This window comes from Microcaecilia unicolor, chromosome 6, assembly GCF_901765095.1.
Source record: "Microcaecilia unicolor chromosome 6, aMicUni1.1, whole genome shotgun sequence".
Lineage (NCBI taxonomy): Eukaryota > Metazoa > Chordata > Amphibia > Gymnophiona > Siphonopidae > Microcaecilia > Microcaecilia unicolor.
Genome location: NC_044036.1, coordinates 292,683,902 through 292,706,017, shown reverse-complemented (window position 1 = coordinate 292,706,017; position 22,116 = coordinate 292,683,902). Strand labels below are relative to the sequence as shown.

The window sequence follows — 22,116 nt, the reverse complement described above, 5'->3', positions numbered from 1 at the left end:
TCTACTGTGGTCTGAACCTAGACCACCTTTGGTTTGCTTTCAACAAGAGACTGCCAGAAGTGAGGATTGATCGGGCGGAAGTACTCCAACTTGTAACCTTCTATAAGAATATCCAGAACCCATTGGTCTGAGGTGATTTTGGCCCACTCTTCCTGAAACTCCTGAAGATGTCCTCCTGCCAGAGGAAGAAAAGAGTGGACTAGCCTCACTCATGAGTCATTGGGTGATCTAGCTGACTGAGAGGAGGCCTTCCTGTCTGCACAAAAGGAAAACTGGTGTGATTGAAAGCAGAACTTCTGACCATACTTCTGATGACCAGGGCGGTACCATCTGCTGTCTCGACATTGAGAGACCCCCTGAAGACAGATGACCAGAGGCTTTTGGCTTATCCTCCGATAACTCCTGTGGCTTACTTTCCCCCAGTTCTTTCATCAGGTTACTAAGATTTTCTCCAAATAGCCACTTGCCCTGAATGGGTTATTTAACTAGATATGACTTTGACGCTGCATCCGCTGCCCAATACTGCAATCAGAGTACCACATCCCCACTGCCTCCTGACACAAAGGGTAGGATTCCATACTCCCCCCACCATTGGTTTACACAGAACATTGCAATCTGATTGTCCTTTTGAATGCGAATAATTTGGTTCTGTAGCCAATCTCTGAAAGTCTTTACAGTGTTCCGAATGACCCTGAGCTCGAGGAAATTGATATGGTAAGCAGTTTCCTGAGCAGACCAAGTACTCTGGGTGTGAAGTCCATCCACATGAGCTCTCCATCCCCAAATTGGATGTATCCAATGTTAACACCTTCTGAGGACTTGGAATTTGGAATGGCAGTCCCACAGTCAATTTCAAGTGAATTGTCCACCAGAAAAAGGCATAAGTCAACTCTGGAGGAATCTTTATCACATCTGCCAGATTCTCAGCTGCCTGAGACCACTGGGAAGGTAGGATCCACTGTGCCTCCCTCAAATGGAGACATGCTGTGGGAGCAACGTGCACCACTGAGGCCATGGGGCCCATTAATCTCAACATTTGCCAAGGTGTGACCTGTTTGCTGCTTCAGACTTGTAAAGCAAGTGTTATCAAGGCCACTGCTCTCATGTGGGGAAGAAAAGCCCAAGCCTGCAATGTATCGAGCAGGGCTCCTATGTACTCTAATTGCTGAACCAGGAGAAGGTGGGACTTGGGGTAGTTTATCACTAACCCTAGTAGCTCCATCACCCAAATAGTTAGGTGCACTGACTCTGTCATTCCCTCTTGTGATGTGCTCTTGACCAGCTAATCATCCAGATAGGGAAACATATACCCTCCCAATCTGCGTAAAAACATGCTGCAACTACCACTAGACACTTGGTGAATACCCTGGGAACCAACGCGAGGCCAAATGGCAGAACGTGATACTGGTAGTGGTGTTTCCCTATTTGGAACCTGAAATACTTCCTGTGACTGGGAAGTATCAAAATGTGGGTACAGGTATCCTTTAAGTCCAGAGAGCATAGCCAATCATTTTCCTGAATCATGGGAAGTAGAGTGACAAGGGAAATCATCCTAAACTTTTCTTTGACAAGGAATTTGTTCAGAGTCCTTAGGACTAGGATGAGACAAACTCCCCCCCCCCCCCCCCCCCCATCTTTTCAGGCAAATTAAAGTATCTGTAATATAATTCCTTCTCCTCTTCCCCTGGTGGCACAGATTTAACTACACTGGCCTGTACAAGGGTGGGGTTTCCTCTACAAGTACCTCCTTATGCTGATAGCTGATGAACGATGCTCTCGTAAGGCAATTTGGTGGTCTTTGATGCAGATGCAGAGCATAACTGAGACAGACTATTAAAGAACCCACCAGAAGGGGCCACCTTTGATAGAAAAAAAAACATAGCCTCCCTCCTAACGGTAGGCAGTCTGGTATGGTTACTTGGACTGCAGATATGCTCTCCTGGAGCCAGTCAAAAGCTTGTCCCTTGCTTTGACTAGGGAGCCGGCTGGGACTGGCAAGGTTGAGAGCACTGAGCTGGGGCTGCTGGGCAGAGTTTTAAGGCAGCAGAAACCTACGCCTCAAGAGTAGCAGGGTCACCGTCTAGTCCCACTTGAAAACTTCCTACTTTGCAGCTGGAGGTTGCCAAGACAGGGACTGGATGGTATCCATATGTTCTTTATGAAGTCAGCAACCTCCTCCACCTTCCCCCCAAAAGACTGTCTCCTCAGCAAGGCACGTCCGTCAACCTCGCCTGAACTGCTGGTTCTAGGTCAGAGTCATGCAGCATGAAAGTCTGTACATCCTCACACCCATGGCAGAGAGTCTGGATGCAATATCAAAAGAAGTGCCCCTGGCCAGATGCTTCCTACACTCCCGCTGTTTACTGGCCAACTGGCAAAGCTCTGTGGTCTGCTCCTCAGAAATAATTCTCTCGCTCCCAGGCTAAATTAAAGGCATACCTTAACCCATCTCAATGGGAGAGCAGTGGCACTAAAGCAGCCCACAATAAGAGAAGATACTTACCTGTAGCAGGTATTCTCTGATGACAGCAGGCCTTATATTCTCACAATTGGGTAACACAGCGACACATTGCCCAGTCCGGAGGTTATAAACAAGCTTTACAGAGCTTTGCAGAGTGCGAGACAAGCTCCACCACGCATGCGCAAATGACTTCCCGCCCACTACGAGGGTGCAGTTACTGCAGTTAAATACTACAGCATTAAAAAAAAAAAAGGAGACGACTCCTAGGGCAGGTGGGAGGGTTTGTGACAATATAAGGCCTGCTGTCCTTGGAGAATACCTGCTACAGGTAAGTATCTTCATTTTCTCCAAGGACATGTAGGACATTAATTCTCACAATTGGGGTATCACTAGCATCCAGGCTCACCCAAAACAAGAAACATGGTCAATTAGGCCTTGCAACAGTGAGGACATAACACAGATTAACCTGAAACTATATACAAACTGAGTAAGAGTGAAGTCTGGAACAGAATAACATGGGCCTGGGGAGTGGAGCTGGATTCTAGACCCCAAACAGATTCGGCAACACTGTCTGCCCAAACCGACTGTCACGATGGATATCCTGTTCAAGGCAGTAATGAAATGTGAATGTGTGGACTGAAGACCACATCACAGCCTTGCAAATTTCTTCAATTGAGGCTGATCACACGTGGGCTACTGATGCAGCCATGGCTCTGACATTGTGAGCCTAAATATGAACCTCCAGTGTCAGTCCAACCTGGGCATAAGTGAAATAAATGCAACCTGCCAGCCAATTAGAAATTGTGTGTTTCCCAATGGTGACCTCCATCGGGAAATGCACCATCCTGTTGGGATCAAAAGAAACAAAATGTTGGGTGGAGTGTCTATGGTGTCTTGTTCACTCCACATAGTAGGCCAATGCTTGCTTGCAGTCCAAGTTGTGCAAAGTGCTTTTGATAGGATGGGCATGAGGTTGGGGAAAAATATTGGCAAGACAATCAACTGGTTCAGATGGAACTCTGACACAACCTCTGGCAGGGTGTGTGCAGAGGACTATTCTGTTATGATGAAACTTAGTATAAGGTGCATCTACTACTAAGGCCTGAAGCTCACTGACCCTATGAGCTGAAGTAATAGCCACCAAGAAAATTACCTTCCAGGTCAAGTACTTCAGATGGCAGGAATTCAGTGGCTCGAAAGGAACTTTCATCAGCTGAGTGAGAACGACACTGAGGTTCCATGACACAGGTGGAGGTTTGGCAGGGGGCAAAAGCAAACATCTCATGAAGCGAACAACTACAGGCTGTCCAGACATGGGCTTACCCTCTACACAATGATGATAAACACTAATTGCACCGAGGTGAACCCTTACGGAGTTGGTCTTGAGATCAAACTCAGAGAGGTATAGAGGGTGTTCAAGCAGGGTCTATGTAGGGCAGGAAAGAGGATACAGGGCCTTGCCCTCACACCAGACGGCAAACCTCCTCCATTTGAAAGAATAATACCTCTTAGTGGAATCTTTCCTGGAAGCTAGAAAGACCCGGGAGACCCAAAGAAGCAAATTCTAGGTTCTCAACATCCAGGCTGTGAGGCCAGAGACTAAAGGTTGGGATGCAGAATAGATCCCTCATTCTGCGTGATGAGGGTCAGAAAAGATTCCAAACACCATGGTTCTTTGGAGGATAACTCCAGAAGAAGAAGGAACCAGATCTGCTGTGGCCAGTAGTGGGCAATCAAGATCATGGTCCCGTGGTCTTGCTTGAGTTTCAGCAAAGTCTTCCCCACAAGAGAAATAGGAAGATACGCATACAAAAGACCTGTCTCCCAATGCAGGAGGAAGGCATCTGACACTAGTCTGTCATTGGCTTGAAGCATGGAACAGAACTGAAGGACTTTGTGATTACGAGACTGGGAGACTGGGCGGCTAAATGGCAGATGACGTTTAATGTGAACAAGTGCAAGGTGATGCATGTGGGAAAAAAGAACCCGCATTATAGCTACGTCATGCAAGGTTCCACGTTAGGAGTTACGGACCAAGAAAGGGATCTGGGTGTCGTCATTGATAATACACTGAAATCTTCTGCTCAATGTGATGCTGCGGCTAGGAAAGTGAATAGAATGTTGGGTATTATTAGGAAAGGTATAGAGAACAGATGTGAAGATGTTATAATGCCGTTGTATCGCTCCATGGTGTGACCGCACCTTGAGTACTGTGTTCAATTCTGGTCGCCGCATCTCAAGAAAGATATAGTAGAACTGGAAAAGGTGCAGCGAAGGGCGACAAAAATGATAGCGGGGATGGGACGACTTTCCTATGAGGAAAGACTAAGGAGGCTAGGGCTTTTTAGCTTGGAGAAGAGACGGCTGAGGGGAGACATGATAAAGGTATATAAAATAATGAGTGGAGTGGAACAGGTGGATGTGAAACGTCTGTTCACACTTTCCAAAAATACTAGGACTAGGGGGCATGCAATGAAACTACAGTGTAGTAAATTTAAAACATATAGGAAAAAAGTTTTCTTCACCCAACGCGTAATTAAACTCTGGAATTCGTTGCCGGAGAACGTAGTGAAGGCGGTTAGCTTGGCAGAGTTTAAAAAGGGGTTGGATGGTTTCCTAAAGGACAAGTCCATAGACCGCTACTAAATGGACTTGGGAAAAATCCACAACTTCAGGAATAACTTGTATAAAATGTTTGTACGTTTGGGTAGCTTGCCAGGTGCCCTTGACCTGGATTGGCCGCTATCGGGGACAGGATGCTGGCCTCGATGCACCTTTGGTCTTTTCCCAGTATGGCATTACTTATGTACTTATGTAATTGAGTGGCAAAGAAATCCACCGAGGCTGTGCCCCAGACATGGAAGATCTCACGGGCAATGCCCAAGTTGAGGAACCACTCATGCAGTTGCATAACCCTGCTGAGCCTGTTGGCCAGACTGTTGTTTCTGCCTGCCAGATAAGTGGCCCGAAGGAACATGCCTTGCTGGCAAGCCCAGCACTACATCTGGACGACCTCCTGACACAGAGAGTGTGATCCGGTACCCCTCTGCTTGTTGCTGTAATACATTGCAACCTGGTTGTCTATTTGAATGAGCACAATTTGGTTGGACAGCCAATCTCTGAAAGCCTTTAGAGCGTTCCAGATCTGCCAGAGCTCCAGATGATTTGTCTGAAGACCTGTTTTCTGGAGGGACCAGGTTCACTGAGTGTGAGCCCATCTACATGAGCTCCCCAACCGAGAGATGCATCTGTCGTCAGTATCTTTTGAGGTTGAGGAATTTGGAATGGTAGTCCCAGAGTCAAATTGGATTGAATGGTCCACCAGAAGAGAGAATGAACAAGCTCTGGAGACACTCGGATGACATCTGCTAGATCTCCCGTAGCCTGATGCCACTGGGAGGCCAGAGTCCATTGGGCTGATCTCATGTGAAGGCGTGTCATGAGTGTCACATAAACTGTGGAAGCCATGTGGCCCAACAACCTCAACATCTGCCAAGCTGTGATGTGTTGCGAGCCTCGAACCTGAGAAGCCACAGCGACTTGAGTGTCCGCTCTCGGTCCTTGGAAAAAAGCTCAAACCTGCTGTGTATTGAGCAGGAACCTAATGAACTCCATTTGTTGAGCAGGATGAAGAAGGCACTTGGGGCAGTTTATAACGAACCCTAGTAGTTCTAGCACGCGAATAGTCCTATGCATGGATTCCTGAGCACTGACCTCAGACGTGCTCTTTACTACTACTACTACTACTAACTAGCATTTCTAAAGCGCTACTAGGGTTACGCAGCGCTGTACAATTTAAACATAGAAGGACGGTCCCTGCTCAAAGAGCTTACAATCTAAAAGACAAGAGAACAATCTAAAGACAAGTGAACAATCTAGAGGATGAGTGAGCAGTTAATCTAATAGAGGGGATAGATTGGGGCATTCTGTCTATCTAGAGCGGTTAGGCGCCGAAGGCAGCATAGAAGAGGTGAGTTTTAAGCAGAGATTTGAAGATGGGTAGGGAGGGGGCATGGCGTATGGGTAAAGGAAGATTGTTCCAGGCATAGGGTGAAGCAAGGCAGAATGAGCGGAGCCTGGAGTTGGCAGTGGTGGAGAAGGGTACTGAGAGAAGGGCTTTGTCCTGTGAGCGGAGGTTACGGGCGGGAACATAGGGGGAGATGAGGGTGGAGAGGTAGTGAGGAGCCGCAGACTGAGTGCACTTGTAGGTGAGGAGGAGGAGCTTGAATTGTATGCGATATCTGATTGGAAGCAATGAAGTGATTTGAGGAGAGGGGGTGATATGAGTATATCGGTTTTGGCGGAATATAAGACGTGCAGCAGCGTACTGAACTGATTGAAGGGGGAATAGATGGCTGAGTGGGAGGCCGGTGAGGAGTAAGTTGCAGTAATCAAGGCGAGAGGTAATGAGAGCGTGGACGAGAGTTCTGGTGGTGTGCTCAGAGAGGAAAGGGCGAATTTTGCTGATGTTGAAGAGGAAGAAGCGACAGGTCTTGGCAGTCTGTTGGATATGCGCAGAGAAGGAGAGGGAGGAGTCGAAGATGGACTCCGAGGTTGGGCAGAGCAGATGGGACGGGGAGGATGAGGGCTGTTATCAACAGGATAGAGAAGTGGAGGAAAAAGGAGAGTAGAAGTGGGTTTGGGAGGAAGACGAGGAGGCTCGGTCTTGGACATGTTCAGCCTTCAGGTGGCGGTTGGACATCCATGCCGCGATGGTCGGATATAAACAGGGCTGATACCTTGGCCTGGTCACCCGCGGTGATGTCAGGTGTGGAGAGGTATAGCTGAGTGTCATCAGCATAAAGATGATACTGGAAACCATGAGACGAGATCAGCGAGCCCAGGGAAAGAGGGTGTAGATTGAGAAGAGAAGGGGTCCAAGGACAGATCCCTGGGGCACTCCAACGATAGTGGGATGGGAGTGGAGGAGATCCATGGGAGTGTACCCTGAAGGTGAGGTGGGAGAGATAAGAGGAGAACCAGGAGAGGACAGGGCCTTGGAATCCAAAAGAGGATAGCGTGGCAAGAAGTAAATCATGGTTGACAGTGTCAAAAACCGCGGCGGAAAGATCGAGGAGGATGAGGATGGAGTAATGACCTCTTGGATTTGGCCAGGAGGCAGGTCATTGCAAACTTTAGAGAGTGCTGTTTCTGTTGAGTGCAGAGGGCGCAAAACACGGATTGAGTGGATCCGAGGATGTCATGAGAGGAGAGGAAAGTCAAGGCAGCGGGCTGTGAACAGGCGCGCTCAAGTAATTTGGAAAGGAAGGGTAAAAGAGAGATGGGGCGGTAGTTAGAGGGGCAGGTAGGGTCAAGTGAAGGTTTTTTAGGAGAGGTGTGACACAGCGTGTTTGAGTGTCAGGGACAGTTGCCGGGAGAGAGAGAGGTTGAGGATGCGACAGATGGCGGGGGTGACAGTATGGGAGATAGTGTTGAGTAGGTGGGTGGGGATGGATCAGAGGAACAGGTGGTGCATTTCGAGGGAGGAAAGAAGGGCGGGAAGTTCATCCTCGGTGATACTCAGGAAAGGAGGAGAAGGAGACCTGGGTAGGGTTGGTTGAGGGAGAGGGTTAAAGGGTGAAGGGAGGTGGAGGTTTGGTCGTGAACTCAGGGTTGATCTTTTGCACTTTGTCGCGGGAAGTAGTTGGCCAGTGATTGCAGGAGAGAGAGAAGGGGGAGAGTAGGAGCGGGTGGCACTTTAGAGGGAGTTAAGGGTGGTGAAGAGACGACAGAGGGTTGGAGCTGAGAGAATTGGTCAATTGGGTGTAGTAGTCCTGTTTTGCACGGAATAGGGAGGAGTGGAGGGAGAATAGCATGAATTTGTAGTGGAGGAAGTCTGAAAGGGTACGAGATTTCCTCCAGAGGCGCTCAGCGGATCGGGTGCAGGAGCGAAGGTAACGGATGCAAGGAGTCAGCCAGGGCTGGGGATTGGTGCGCTTTGTGGGATGGGAGATGGATGGCGCGAGGGTGTCCAAAGCAGAGGAGAGAGCGGTATTGTAAGCGGAGACCGCTGTGTCGACAGTTACGAGGGGACGTGATGGAGGGGAGGAGATTGAGATAGTAGATGATAGGGTGGAGGGGTCAATAGCCTGGAGGTTCCTGGAGGTGGTGGTTAAAGTTGGACGGGGTGGAGGGGGGGGGGAGTGAAGAAGTGTGAATGTGATCAGGTGATGGTCGGAGAGAGGAAGAGCTGAGACGTGGAAATTGGAGGGGTGAGCCGGAGGAGAGAGGACGAGGTCAAGACAATGTCCGTCACGGTGAGTAGGGGTGGTGGAGCACAGCTGGAGGTTGAAGGAGGATGTTAGGGTGAGGAACTTAGAAGTATGGGGGTCGGATAGGTCATCAGCATGTACGTTAAAGTCTCCGAGAATGAGGGACGGAGATGAGGGGTCAAGAAAGACAGAGAGCCAAGCATCAAAGTCGGTAAGGAAGGAAGGGAAGGATTTATCTGGGGGGCTGTAAATGACTGCCACTCTGAGTGGTAGCGGGTAGAATAGCCGGATGGAATGGACTTCGAAGGATGGGAAGCAGTGAGATTGCGGTAGGTGGAGGGGTTGGAAACTACAGGAGGGTGATAGTAGTAGCCCAACGCCTCCGCCACGGCCGATTGGGCGGGGCGTGTGGGAGAAGAGATAGCCTCCATGGCAGAGGGCTGCAACTGAGGCAGTGTCTTCCGGGGAGATCCAGGTTTCGGTGAGGGCGAGCAGTTGAAGGGAGCGAGAGATAAAGAGATCGTGGGTGAGAGGCAGTTTGTTGCAGACTGAGTGGGCATTCCACAAGGCGCATGAGAAGGGGAGGGAGGAGGGGGGAAGGAGGGGAATAGAGACGAGATTGGAAACATCCAGGACCGTTCACAAGGATAGGATGGGGGACAGGTGGGGGGGACCCGGATTAGGGTTAATGTCTCCTGCGGATAGCAGGAGGAGGAGCCAATTGTCGAGATAAGGGAACATATGGACTCCCAGTGTGTGTAGCAACGCTGCAACTACCGCTAGACTTTTGGTAAATACTCTGGGTTGTGAGTATATGCCTCCTTTAAGTCCAGAGGGCATAGCCAATCATTTTCCTGAATCATGGGTAGAAGGGTGCCCAGGGAAACCATCCTGAACTTTTCTTTGACCAGGAATTTGTTCAGGGACCTTAAGTCTAGCATGACATGCATCCCCCTGTCTTCTTTTGCATGAGGAAGTAGCCCTTCTTCCCCTGGTGGAACGGGTTCGACCGCATGGGCATTTAGAAAGATGGACAGTTCCTCTGCAAACACCTACTCATGCTGAGAGCTGAAATAATGAGTTCTCAGTGGGCAATTTGGAGGGTTTTTTAAAGCCAATTATGGGTGTATCCGAGGCGAACCACTGGTCGGAGGTTACAAGGGACCATCTTTCGTAGAAAAACTTCAGCCTCTCCCCGACCAGCAAGTCATCAGGGACGGACACTTGTACAGCGGCTATGCTCTGTTAGAGCCAGTCAAAAGCTCGTCCCTTGCTTTGACTGGGTAGCAGCAGGGGCCTTAGGTGCACAATGAGAATGAGGGTGTTGCAGTTGAGCCTGAACAGGCTGGCAAGAAGAGGTGGTGTACCTACATCTCTGTGGGTAGTAGACACCCCTCCTCGACTTGCAAAAAGACCTCCTAGATGAGGAGGCTGATGCAGAAGGTGCCCAACAGGAGAGAGAAGAGATGGTATCAGTGTGTTTTTTGGCCTCAACCTTCTCTCCAGAAAAGTTATCCTCCCTGGCATAGGGCATCCGCCAACCTCTACTGAATCGACTGTCCCAAGTCAGAAACACGCAACCATGAAAGCCTGCGCATTGCTATACCTTCAGCAGAAATCCTGGATGCCACGTCAAAGGTGTTGTAGGTGCCCCTGGCCAACAACTTATGACATGCTTTCTGCTGATTGGCCAACTGGAGTACTGACTCGGCCTTCTCCGGTGGAAGAAAGTCTGCCAAGTCCAACAGCTTATGAACCAAGTCCTGCAAGTTGACACTCGTAAAGAGCTGGTACGACTGTATACAGGACACGAGCAAAGTCCTAGCTTCTCTGCCTGGGAGCACCAAGGCATATTCTCTAGAACTCCTGGCTCTTAAGAGCAGATTCCACCACCATGGAATTGTGAGGGAACAGGGGCCTATCAAAACCAGGTGTGCTGTGGATTTGATACATTGTGTCAATTTTCTTGGGTAGGACAGAGACCAACAGAAGGAACTCCCAGTTCCTATCAAGGACTTCCCTGAGTACCTCATGGAGAGGGACAATCACAACCTCCCTAGGAGGAGACTCATCATCTAGGACCTCGAGCACCTTAGCCCAGGGTTTGTCTTCCACTTCCAAACAAAATGGAATAGCCTCAGCCATTTCCTTCACAAAAGAGGGAAATGAAAGGCTCTCCGGGGAAGACTTTCTCCTTTCAAGTGGGCAGGGAGGGTTCAGAGGGAATACCATAGGCCTCATTCTCTGAAAAGTACCTTGGATCCTCCTCTGCCTTCCTCATTGGTGTCAGACAAACTCCTCGTGGGAGGGATGCAACCGAGCCTGCCTCGACTTTGAGAAGCCATGTCCCTGAGAGGGGCGTGGAGGAGTTGGCTCCCAACTCAACGCTGGCAAAGCTTCTTCCCACCAATATCGAGGGGGTACCGGTTTGGGTGGCATGCAGTGCTGGAGGCTACACCGGGGGGGGGGGGGGGCGGACTTTTCCTCTTGATCTTCCCTAATCATCTCTTCCAGAGCTTAGAATTATGAAGAGAGTAAGCCTCAACTGGTCTGTAAGTTTCAAAAGATCTAGGAACAAACAATCATCAAAAGGTGAGGGTGTGACCATCACCATCTGCTGGGAAACAGAAAAATACTGATCAGTCTAAACTGTAGATGCTCTTATAAGGCAGGGCTCACGCTTTGTTCTCCTTGAGTCATAGACAGGAAAGAACTGGTATGGTCTGGTGAAACACAAGGAAAACAGGTAAGACATAATTTTTTCTTCCTTATTATCTGTACCAGACCTGTTCACAGAACCTGTGAGATGTAACAAAGCAGTACTCAAAAGTAGGTGGGATCTCTGAACCCCTGCTCAAAGAACTTTGGCCCCAAATGCTGAATCAGATTTAGCAGCCACATCTGTTGGTTGACAGACACGACCTGCAGGTTCTGGATTGGTCTAGTGCATGTGGATTAGGAAAACTGGGTTGCTGAGAAGCTAACCTGCACGGTAAATTTACCTCTTGCAAAGCAGGGTGCAAAAGTTATATGCATGAATAGCACAACTTTTTGAAAATTCAGTCAAACATGCAAATTTTCACCATCCTCTGAAAAACATTTTTTTTCAAATACATTTATATGTAATTTCTAGATTTCTCAATATATACATCAAGCACATGTGGATAAAGGTGAGCCGCTTGATATTGTGTATCTGGATTTTCAGAAGGCGTTTGACAAAGTACCTCATGAAAGACTCCAGAGGAAATTGGAGGTAGTGTTCTATTGTGGATTAAAAACTGGTTAAAGAAAACAGAGAGTAGGGTAGTTAGTGGGATTCCCCAGGGCTCTGTGCTGGGACCGCTGCTGTTTATTAACATATTTATAAATGACCTAGAGATAGGAGTAACTAGTGAAGTAATTAAATTTGCTGATGACACAAAGTTATTCAAAGTCATTAAATCACGGGAGGATTGTGAAAAATTACAAGAGGACCTTACGAGACTGAGAGACTGGGCATCTAAATTGCAGATGACGTTTAATGTGAGCAAGTGCAAAGTGATGCATGTGGGAAAGAGGAACCCGAATTATAGCTACGTCATGCAACGTTCCACGTTAGGAGTCACAGACCAAGAAAGGGATCTAGGTGTCGTTGCTGATGATACGTTGAAACCTTCTGCTCAGTGTGCTGCTGCGGCTAAGAAAGCAAGGAGAAATTAGAACTTACCTGCTAATTTGCTTTCCTTTAGTCCCTCCGGACCGGCCCAGGATTGGACTGATGGGTTGTGCACGCCTACCAGCAGGTGGAGACTGAGAAAAAACTCTGACCCTAGAGAGCCAATAAGAGCCCTGGTCATGTGACCCTAGCCTCAGTATTTGAATAACAAAGCAGAAAGGAAAAGAGGAACCTATATTCTGAGCCCTGAGGAATTCAAGCAGCCAGGAAGCACCAGAGAAATGTGCTTAAACTATGGCTTAGCCATGACACTGGGCTCACCAACAACTCGCTTCAGAGCTGAGGTATGGCCAATTATGTACAGATTTATGTATCTTTTCTTTTTTTTTACTGTTCAACATGCATAACATTATGAACTGTTTAACCATTTAACTTGCAGAATATTATGTTTTTCCTTTAACTATCTAACTTGCAGAACAGCTCTGTATACGACAGTTGAATATCTGTACACAGTAATGTTGAACCTCGACTGAAAGATAGACCACGGGAGGAGCCTGGGCCAGTCCGGAGGGACTAAAGGAAAGCAAATTAGCAGGTAAGGTCTAATTTCTCCATTCCTTAGCATCCCGCCAGACAGGCCCAGGATTGACTGATGGGACATAACAAAGCTATCTAGTCCTAAGGGAGGGACCCCAGCAAACCCGCTGTGAGTACTTGTGATGCAAAGATCGCCTCCTAACGACACTGAACATCCAGCCTGTAATGCTTAGAAAAAGAATGGAGAGAAGACCAAGTCGCCGCCTTACAGATCTCCGCCGGAGGAACCAAGAAGCACTCTGCCCTCGTGTAGAATGAGCTTTAAGTGCCTCAAGAACTGTTCTGCCTGCCAAGAGATAAGCAGGCGCTATCATTTCCTTGATCCACAGAGATAACGTGGGCTTAGAAGCTGACAAGCCCCTGCGGTGACCAGCAAAAAGAAGAAAAAGACGGTCCAAGTGACGGAAGTCCTCAGTAACTGCGAGATATCGTTTAACAACTCTCTTAACATCCAGCGTACGCAACTTCTGCTGCTCCCGTGTTCCTGAGGCCGATCCCAGAACAGGAAGAAAAACCGACTGGGACATATAAAAACGAGTTAGTACTTTAGGCAAAAAGGAAAGAACCGGCCGAAGAACCACTCGCTCTTTAGAAATTTCCAGAAATGGAGATCTACAGGAAAAAGCCTGCAACTCCGAGACTCTCCTAGCTGACGCAATAGCTACCAAAAACACTGTCTTAAGCGTCAAATCTTTCAGCGAACATGCTTGTAATGGTTCAAAAGGAGGCTCCGTTAGAGTTGAAAGAACCAGATTAAGATCCCAAGATGGAAAGACCAATCTGACTGGAGGACGGAGAAGACTGACTCCCCTCAAAAAGTGGGCTACCTCGGGAAGACTAGCCAAAGACTTACCTCAAATCTGACCCTCTGAAACAAGAAAAAGCTGCTGCTTGCACCTTAAGTGAAGAAAGAGACAGTCCTTTGTCAAACCTCGATGCAGAAAATCTAACATCTGAGCCACGGACACCCGAAAAGGACAAGTCCCACCATCTGCACACCAATCTTCAAAAATTCTCCAGATGCGAATATAACTGAGCGAGGTAGAGGGACGACGAGATCGAAGCATGGTGGAAATCACTGAAGCTGAAAATCCCCTCTTAGCTAAATGGGCTCGTTCAAGAGCCAAGCAGTAAGACAAAATCGAGCTGGATCTGGATATGGAATTGGCCCTTGTACCAGCAAAGTCTTGTGCACCGGCAGACGAAGAGGAGACATCACCCTCAGCTGCTGAAGATCCGCGAACCAAGGACACCGAGGCCAGTCTGGTGCCACCAAAATTACCGGCCCCCCGTACTCCTCGATCCTCTGTAGGAGACGACCTATTAGTGACCATGGAGGAAACACGTAAAGAAGGTCGGAGGGCCACTGCTGCAAGAGGGCGACTACCCCTACCGCTCTTGCATCTCTTCGGCGACTGAAGAAGTGAGGAACTTTGGAGTTGAGACTGGAGGCGTAAAGATCTAGAACCGGAGGCCCCCCAGTGCTCTACTATCAACTGAAACGCCCGATCGCTTAGAGCCCATTCCCCGGGATCGAGAGTGTGCCGACTGAGAAAGTCTGCTTGAACGTTGTCTACTCCTGCTACATGCGAGGCTGATATGGCCGTGAGGTGAATCTCCGCCCACGTGAGAAGACTCTCCGCTTCTCGACAAAGGAGACGGCACCTCGTTCCTCCTGGTGGTTGATGTAGGCCACTACCGAGGGCGTTGTCCGAGAGAACTCGCACCGCCTGGCCCACAAGGAGAGAACCAAGTACTGCAGAGCTAACCGAATCGCCCTGGTCTCCAAGAAGTTGATGGATTGAGCTGCTTCCAGCGGAGACCAGAGACCCTGAGTCCACTTGTCTAGGCAATGAGCTCCCCAGCCTCGGCGATTGGCATCAGTCGTTAATGGTATCCACCGAAGCGGCTCCAATGGCATTCCTACCGTGAGATTCTGCATCCGTAGCCACCAAAATAGCGAGATGCGTTCCCGGTTGCGCAGAGACAACTTCATCAGAAGGGAATCCGTTTGAGCCGAAAACCGGGACAGGAGAGACCACTGAAGAGACCTCATGTGGGCCTATCGTGGCTGCCATGGAACCGAAAACCTGAAGATAATCTCGAGCACAAAGTACCTTCTGATGCAACAAAGTGGAGGAGTGGCCTAGTGGTTAGGGTGGTGGACTTTGGTCCTGGGGAACTGAGGAACTGAGTTCGATATCTCCGGCCAGGCAGCTCCTTGTGACTCTGGGCAAGTCACTTAACCCTCCATTGCCCCATGTAAGCCGCATTGAGCCTGCCATGAGTGGGAAAGCGCGGGGTACAAATGTAACAAAAAAAAAAATTCAGTATCTGAGACCAGAGCTTTAGAATCCTGCCCTGGCAGAAGAAAAACTCAACCCTTCGCAGTATCGAAGGTGACCCCCAATATTCTAGAGATGGAGATGGAACCAAACGGGTCTTGGCTAATTCACCACCCAACCTAGGGACTGCAAGAACGCTACCACTCGCTCCGTGACTTGACAACTCTTTGATAAGACTTTCGCCCTTATCAACCAATCGTCTAGGTAAGGATGAACGAGGATCCCCTCTTTCTGGAGAGCCGCTGCCACCACGACCATAACCTTGGTAAATGTACGTGGTGCTGTCGCGAGACCGAAAGGCAAAGCGCGAAACTGGTAATGTCTTCCTAGAACCGCAAACCGCAAGAACCTGTGGTGAGCCATACAAATAGGAATATGTAAATAAGCCTCTGTGAGATCTAATGCTCGTTAGATATTCTCCTTTGCGAACTGCCACTATTACAGACCGAAGAGTCTCCATACGAAAGCTTGAGACTCTGAGAGCCCGTTGACAGCTTTGAGGTCTAAAATAGGGCGAAATGCACCGTCCTTCTTTGGGACTACAAAATAAATGGAATAGCGGCCCTGCTTGAGCTCCGAAGGAGGGACAGGATAAATGGCTTGAAGATCTAAGAGCCTCTGCAGAGTCTCCTGCCTCCGCTTTGAGACGAGAGCGAAAGGGAGACTCCAGAAAGGTGTCTGAAATAGACCTTGCGAATTCTAAGGCATAACTGTCTCAAACAACTTCCAAGACCCACTGATCTGAAGTAATTTGGGCCCACCTCTGACAGAACCGAGTTAGTCGAGCTCCTACGGGAACCAGAGGAGAGCCCCTCGCACCTTCATTGGGAAGCACGCGATGGGAGCGAAAACTCGCGCCTTGAGAGTCTACCTCCCCTACGGTAACGCGAAAGGATTGAGTCCTATTGAAAAACCGAGACCTCTGAGTCTGAGGGCCCTATCAGTTTTGAAATCTATGGAAAAGAACGCATGCGACCACGACCGAATAAAGCACCCCGACTGGCCAGGTGAGGCCTATCTTCTGTGAGGCGAGGAACCTTAGAATCCCCTAGAGAATGAACCAATTTATCCAATTCCTCTCCAAACAAAAAGGAACCCCTAAAAGGGAATTTCTCAACTTAGATTTGGAGGCCGCCTCCGCCGACCAACCTTTTAACCAAAGAGAGCAGCGAGCTGCGACGCCCAAGGCCAAGGACTTAGAAGATGCCCTCAACCATACAGTGCATCGGCTAAAAAAGCAGAGCCCATCTCAATCTTGGGCCGCTTCTACATCAATAGCTTCCTAGATCATCGGAAGATCGATCCAAACTCTTTCCGCCCAACGAAAACAAGCTCTGGCCACCAGAGAACCACAATGGCTGCCTGTACTGCCAGAGAAGAAACATCAAAACTATTCTTTAGAAGAGTGTCTAGCCTCCTATCCTGAACATCTCACAGCGCAGTTCCTCCATCTACAGGGACCGTGTTTGCACTTAGTACACAGCCGAAACCACGGCATCCACCACGGGAAGCTTAGCAGAGCTCTATCAGTCTCCAGGACAGGGTAAAGGCGAGTCATAGATTTGGACTGGACGAAAGTCGGCATCCGGGTACCGCTTTAATAACCTCCCAATGTCCTGATGCATAGGTAAAGTTTTACTGGAAGCTTTAGATCCTTAACCAATACATCAACCTTCCGCACCTCAGAGACAGGGAGTGGATCCTCAAAATGTAAAGTAGAGGATACCATAGAAATGAGGTCCTGCAAGTCCTCCTTATGGAACACTCTAGCCACAGAGGGATCCTCCCCCTGTGACAAAAGTACAGCGTCTGGATCTACAGAGGAAGGATCCTCCCAAGAATGCTCCGCTAGATCCTCTTCTTCCTCTAAAAGGGGCATCTCTTGATCCTGATCCGAAAACAATCCCTAGACCTCTTGGGAGGAGGGACAGATCGAACAGGATCCCCTGACACCCCCGCTCCTGAAGTATCCCTCTGCATGAGAAAAGCCTGGTACATCTGCAGCACAAACTCAGGAGGAAAGCCCCCTGCCTGAGTGCCTGCAGACTGTACCATAGCCTGAGAATCAGGTTCACCTAAGGTCGCAAAGCAGACGGGAGACCCGAAGTAGAAATCGGAGCTGGACTTAAGATGGCCGCCGTTCGCGCCAAATTCTCAGTGCCACCCCCCGAAACCGAGCCTGAGGCCTCTGCACTAGGCGCCAACGATCGCGAGGGGGAAGAAGGGACAACCGACGACCCGGGTCTAGAAACCGCCAGAGGGAGAGGAGCGGAGGAAACCTCGAGCTTCGTGCAGTACTTACAAACGCCGGAGGCAATTAACCCCCCCCGACGCTTGACATACCAAGCCCTCTTTAAGCTTCTCCGACATCACGGAGGAAAACTTGCACACTGTGCTAGCGCCGAAGTGTTTTGCGCGTTTTCCTTTTTTTTTTTTTAACTACCGTGCAGACAAAAAAGAAACTCCCCAAAAATTCAGCGCTATTAGAAAGAAGAACGAATAAACGCTGACTGACCCGAATGCCTGCAAGATCTGCTTATTATTATTTTTTTTTCCACAGCTGATTCAACCCATGGGGAAAGTTATTCTTTTCCGTTTCTTTTACAACACTGGCTGCCTCTCCCAAAGGCACACACTTTCCTCAGAAAGGATGGCCCTTCCCTTTTTAATAATTATTATTTTATAACAGTAGGAGATGGGGAGGAAGGGGGAGGGACCCGGGACACCCGAGTGTAACTCCCCAGAGGCTAAGAACTAAGGAGCGTTGGAAGAGAAAAGCCTCTAATAAATATTCCCCAGGCACAGAAGAGAAAATAAAGAGAAAAAGCTATATATATATATATATATATATATATATATATATATATATATATATATATATATATATATATATATATACTAAAAAGAGAGACTAATGGGCTCACTTCCTACCTGCTGGGAGACTGAGAAAATACTGAGGCTAGGGTCACATGGACCAGGGCTCTTATTGGCTCCCTAGAGTCAGAGTTTTTTCTTGTCAGGTTCTCAGGTTCAGAGCCCGCAGGGACGGGCTCTGGAGCAAACGTGAGCCCTTGGGCTGCTGACGAGGAGTGACAGCAGCAGGCAAAATCCCCAACCACACTGGGCTAGCACACCGGCACAGGCAAGGACTGCAGGCGTCGCCCAGCGTTCCAGAACACACGGACTGGAACCCCCTGGACTGGAGGACACCGGACTGGTCTGCACTGGACTGGCACACGCTGGACCGGAACGCACTGGACTGGAACACACCGGACTGGTCCTTACAGCTTCACCTGCACTTAGCCACTGCCCCCCAGGAGTTGATCCCCTGGGTTCGAGCGGGCCGGCAGGACTTACCCGGACACAGGGACCAGGATACTAGAACAAGCATGCAACAGAAGTGCTCCTAAATCCTAAACTGACATAAGTGCTCCCAAGCCCTAAACCAACAGAAGTGGTCCTAACAGTAAACTAACAGACCTAAGCACTAAACTAACAGAAGTGCTCCTAGGCACTAAACTAACAGTGCTCCTAGGCACTAAACTAACTGGAGTGCCCCTAGGCACTAAACTAACTGAAGTGCTTCTCACAGCACCAAAAGGGAAAGCAGGTGAGCCACAAGGAAAAAGCAGGGAAGCTAAACACATAAGCTGACAAAGGTGCTTCCTAAGCACCAAACTTCAGCAGTCCTCCACAGCACTAACCTAACACAGGTGCTCTGAGCACCAAGCTACAGCAGAGCTCTACAACCCTAAACTAACACGGTGCTCCTAAGCACCAAACAACAGAAGAGCTCCTAGCACTAAAGTGAGACAGGGGAGCCACAAAGGAAAAAACAGGGAAGCTAAACAAGTAAGTCAGAGGTGCTTCCAACGCACCAAACACAGCAGTGCTTCCAAAGCACCAAACACAACAGAGCTACTAAAGGCCCTACCCACAGCAGTGCTTCCAAAGCACCAAACACACAGAGGCTACTAAAGCCCTACACACAGAAGTGCTATCCAAGGCACAAGAGGGAAAAGCAGGGGAACCACCAGGGAAAGCAGGAAAGCTAAAACACAAAAGTCCCAGTGCACACTGCACTAAACTAACCTGGACCTAAAGCAAGAGTAGCAAAAGCAAACGTTGCAAAGGCCCTGAAGGGAAGAACACCACTTCCTTATCAAGGCCCTGCCTGATGATGTCACCACTACCAGACACAGGCAGACAGCATACTGAAACAGAGCACACTGAAACCCAGAGAGGCCCAACCCACACAGATGCAGCACCGTGAAGCACTTGAAGCCACGCTGAAAGCAGCCAGTACACCCAGAGAGAGGCAGAGCTAACTCAGGCAACACACACAGCTGCAGTATAGTGAGCCAATTAACCCCACGCTGGCAGGAGCCAGCACAGAGAGAGAGAGAGAGCTAGTTCAGAAAGGACAGACAGAAGCACCAGAAGCCAGCAGGGAAGCTGACCACCAGAAATAAGGTAAGTTTGAGAGGGGTTCTGACCACAATCATGACATTTCTCAGTCTCCACCTGCTGGTAGGCGTGCACAACCCATCAGTCCAATCCTGGGCCGGTCCAGAGGGATGCTAAGGAAATAGAATGTTAGGTATTATTAGGAAAGGAATGGAAAACAAAAATGAGGATGTTATAATGCCTTTGTATTACACCATGGTGCGACTGCACCTCAAATATTGTGTTCAATTCTGGTCGTCGTATCTCAAAAAAGATATAGTGGAATTAGAAAAGGTGCAGAGAAGGGCGACGAAAATGATAAAGGGGATGGGACAACTTCCTTATGAGTAAAGGCTAAAGCGGCTACGGCTCTTCAGTTTGGAGAAAAGGCGGCTGAGGGGAGATATGATAGAGGTCTATAAAATATTGAGTGGATTGGAACGGGTAGATGTGAAGCATCTGTTTACGCTTTCCAAAAATACTAGGACTAGGGGGCATGCGATGAAGCTACAATATAGTAAATTTAAAATGAATCGGGGAAAACTTTTCTTCACTCAATGTGTAATTAAACTCTGGACTTTGTTGCCAGAGAATGTGGTAAAGGCGGTTAGCTAAGCGGAGTTTTAAAAAGGTTTGGACATCTTCCTAAAGAAAAAGTCCACAGACCATTATTAAATGGACTTGGGGAAAATCCACTATTTCTGGGATAAGCAGTATAGAATGTTTGTACTTTTTGGGGATCTTGCCAAGGTATTTGTGACCCGGATTGGCCATGTTGGAAACAGGATGCTGGGCTTGATGGACCTTTGGGCTTTCCCAGTATGGCAATACTTTATGAACTTATGTACAATGTCAGGGTATAATCTTTTTTACACCACTTAATTCCCAAAAAGCTTTTGAAAATTTACAACTTTGCCTTCCTGTTGGGATTGCAGGAGTTACAGGTTCTCCCACATGCAGCACTGCTGAGCCATTTACCTACAGTACTCCTGCTGGGAAGACAGAGACTGTCGACATTCACAAATAGCACATATGATAAACTAATTCAGGTGTTTGGCGGTCGTTACCGGAGCTGGCCTGGGCGATTCCACAAAATCTTGCTTTGGTAAGACGCAACCAGGGCTAGAATGGACCACAACAGGAAGTCTGTACTTCCAGATAAGCCGTCTGCAACCACCAATCCGACAGCTAGAGGGAATGTGATTGGATCAGAATGGAGGAGGCACTTGATCTAAGAACTGTGAGACTGAAATCAACCCACATCCTTATCAAATTTAATGTTTGAGACCGCAGTCAGTATTTTAATCACTTTTTATTTAAAAATGTTCATTAAAATAATCTTTATAGCACTATTGGATGAACGCAGGCATTGTAACAGGTGGTAATCAGTATTCAGTGTACGTAACCCTGGTCCCTGCTGAAAAAGAACTTACAAATCTATTTAGGTACCTGAGACAATGGGAGGATAGTGGTAGAAACAGGAGTTGAACCCTGGATTCTCAGTCCCCACTTGCTCCAAACCACTAGGCCACTTCATGCCCCAGTGTTTCAACAGCACAGGTGCCTTTTGGCTAGCACTGTCTCACTGCCTTGTTCTCAGGGGTGAGGAAGGAAAAATGCACCAATAGTCTAGCTCTAGTAATATAACCCTGGGTATGAGGGACTGATTTTAGATTACAACTGAGTTCAGATTAGAATAATCCAGTTCAAACAACAAACCATGTCATAATCACTTTCCTTCTGCCACTATATTTCCCCTCTCCCAATTCTGCAGTTTAGTAAAGCATGGGGATACCCTTCTCCAAACCCTCCAGCCTGGCATAGGCTGCAGAATGACCCAACATACCCAGTTCTCAGTTTTCCTGGCTCCTTCTTCTCCAGCCCTTCTGCAGGCCTTTCCCCTACAACCTCCAGGGCTCCGGAACTCATCCACCACCGTCTTGGTGTGATTCCATTCCTCCTGGCTGACAACTGTCTGCAGGACCAGCAGGTAGCGTCTCAAGGGGTCTCTGCAGTGGTGGCACTGGAAGTCGGCGGTAAAACCCCTCCTGGTGATGCAAGGTAGCGCCCAGGAAGTTTCACACCAAAGATACTGGCTTCACCAAGCTGATGGGTTTCACCTTCAAACCAAAGAAGATTTATAAGACAATGTCTGTCTTAAGTATATACAGCAGTGGTTCTCAAACTGTGGGTCTGGATCCCAACTAGAGTCATATCATTTGTACATGGGGGTCACAGAAAAAGGGATGTTCCCCTACCCTCCGCTGTGACCTATGCCCAGTAGCAGTAGTGAGCATGAGGCCTGTAAGTCAGTGAACATATGTACATCCCCTGTCCTCTCCATTCACATGGGCTTCCTATTACACTAGAAATCCATGCAAGATACTGAGTATGTGGGTA

At 48.5% G+C, this 22,116-nt stretch overlaps 1 protein-coding gene across 1 annotated transcript in view; it reads right to left on the bottom strand.

Annotated features, from left to right (window-relative positions):
• Positions 1 to 21,253, bottom strand: part of CRAT (carnitine O-acetyltransferase) — a 123,454-nt gene extending 102,201 nt beyond the window's left edge. Inside the window, exons 1-2 of the mRNA XM_030206841.1 lie at positions 21,166 to 21,253; positions 20,784 to 20,904 (exon numbers count right to left, since the gene is read on the bottom strand). Coding sequence (XP_030062701.1) covers positions 20,784 to 20,904; positions 21,166 to 21,253 — 209 coding nt within the window. The remainder of the gene's footprint in view (positions 1 to 20,783; positions 20,905 to 21,165) is intronic.
• Between the last annotated feature and the right edge of the window lie 863 nt (positions 21,254 to 22,116).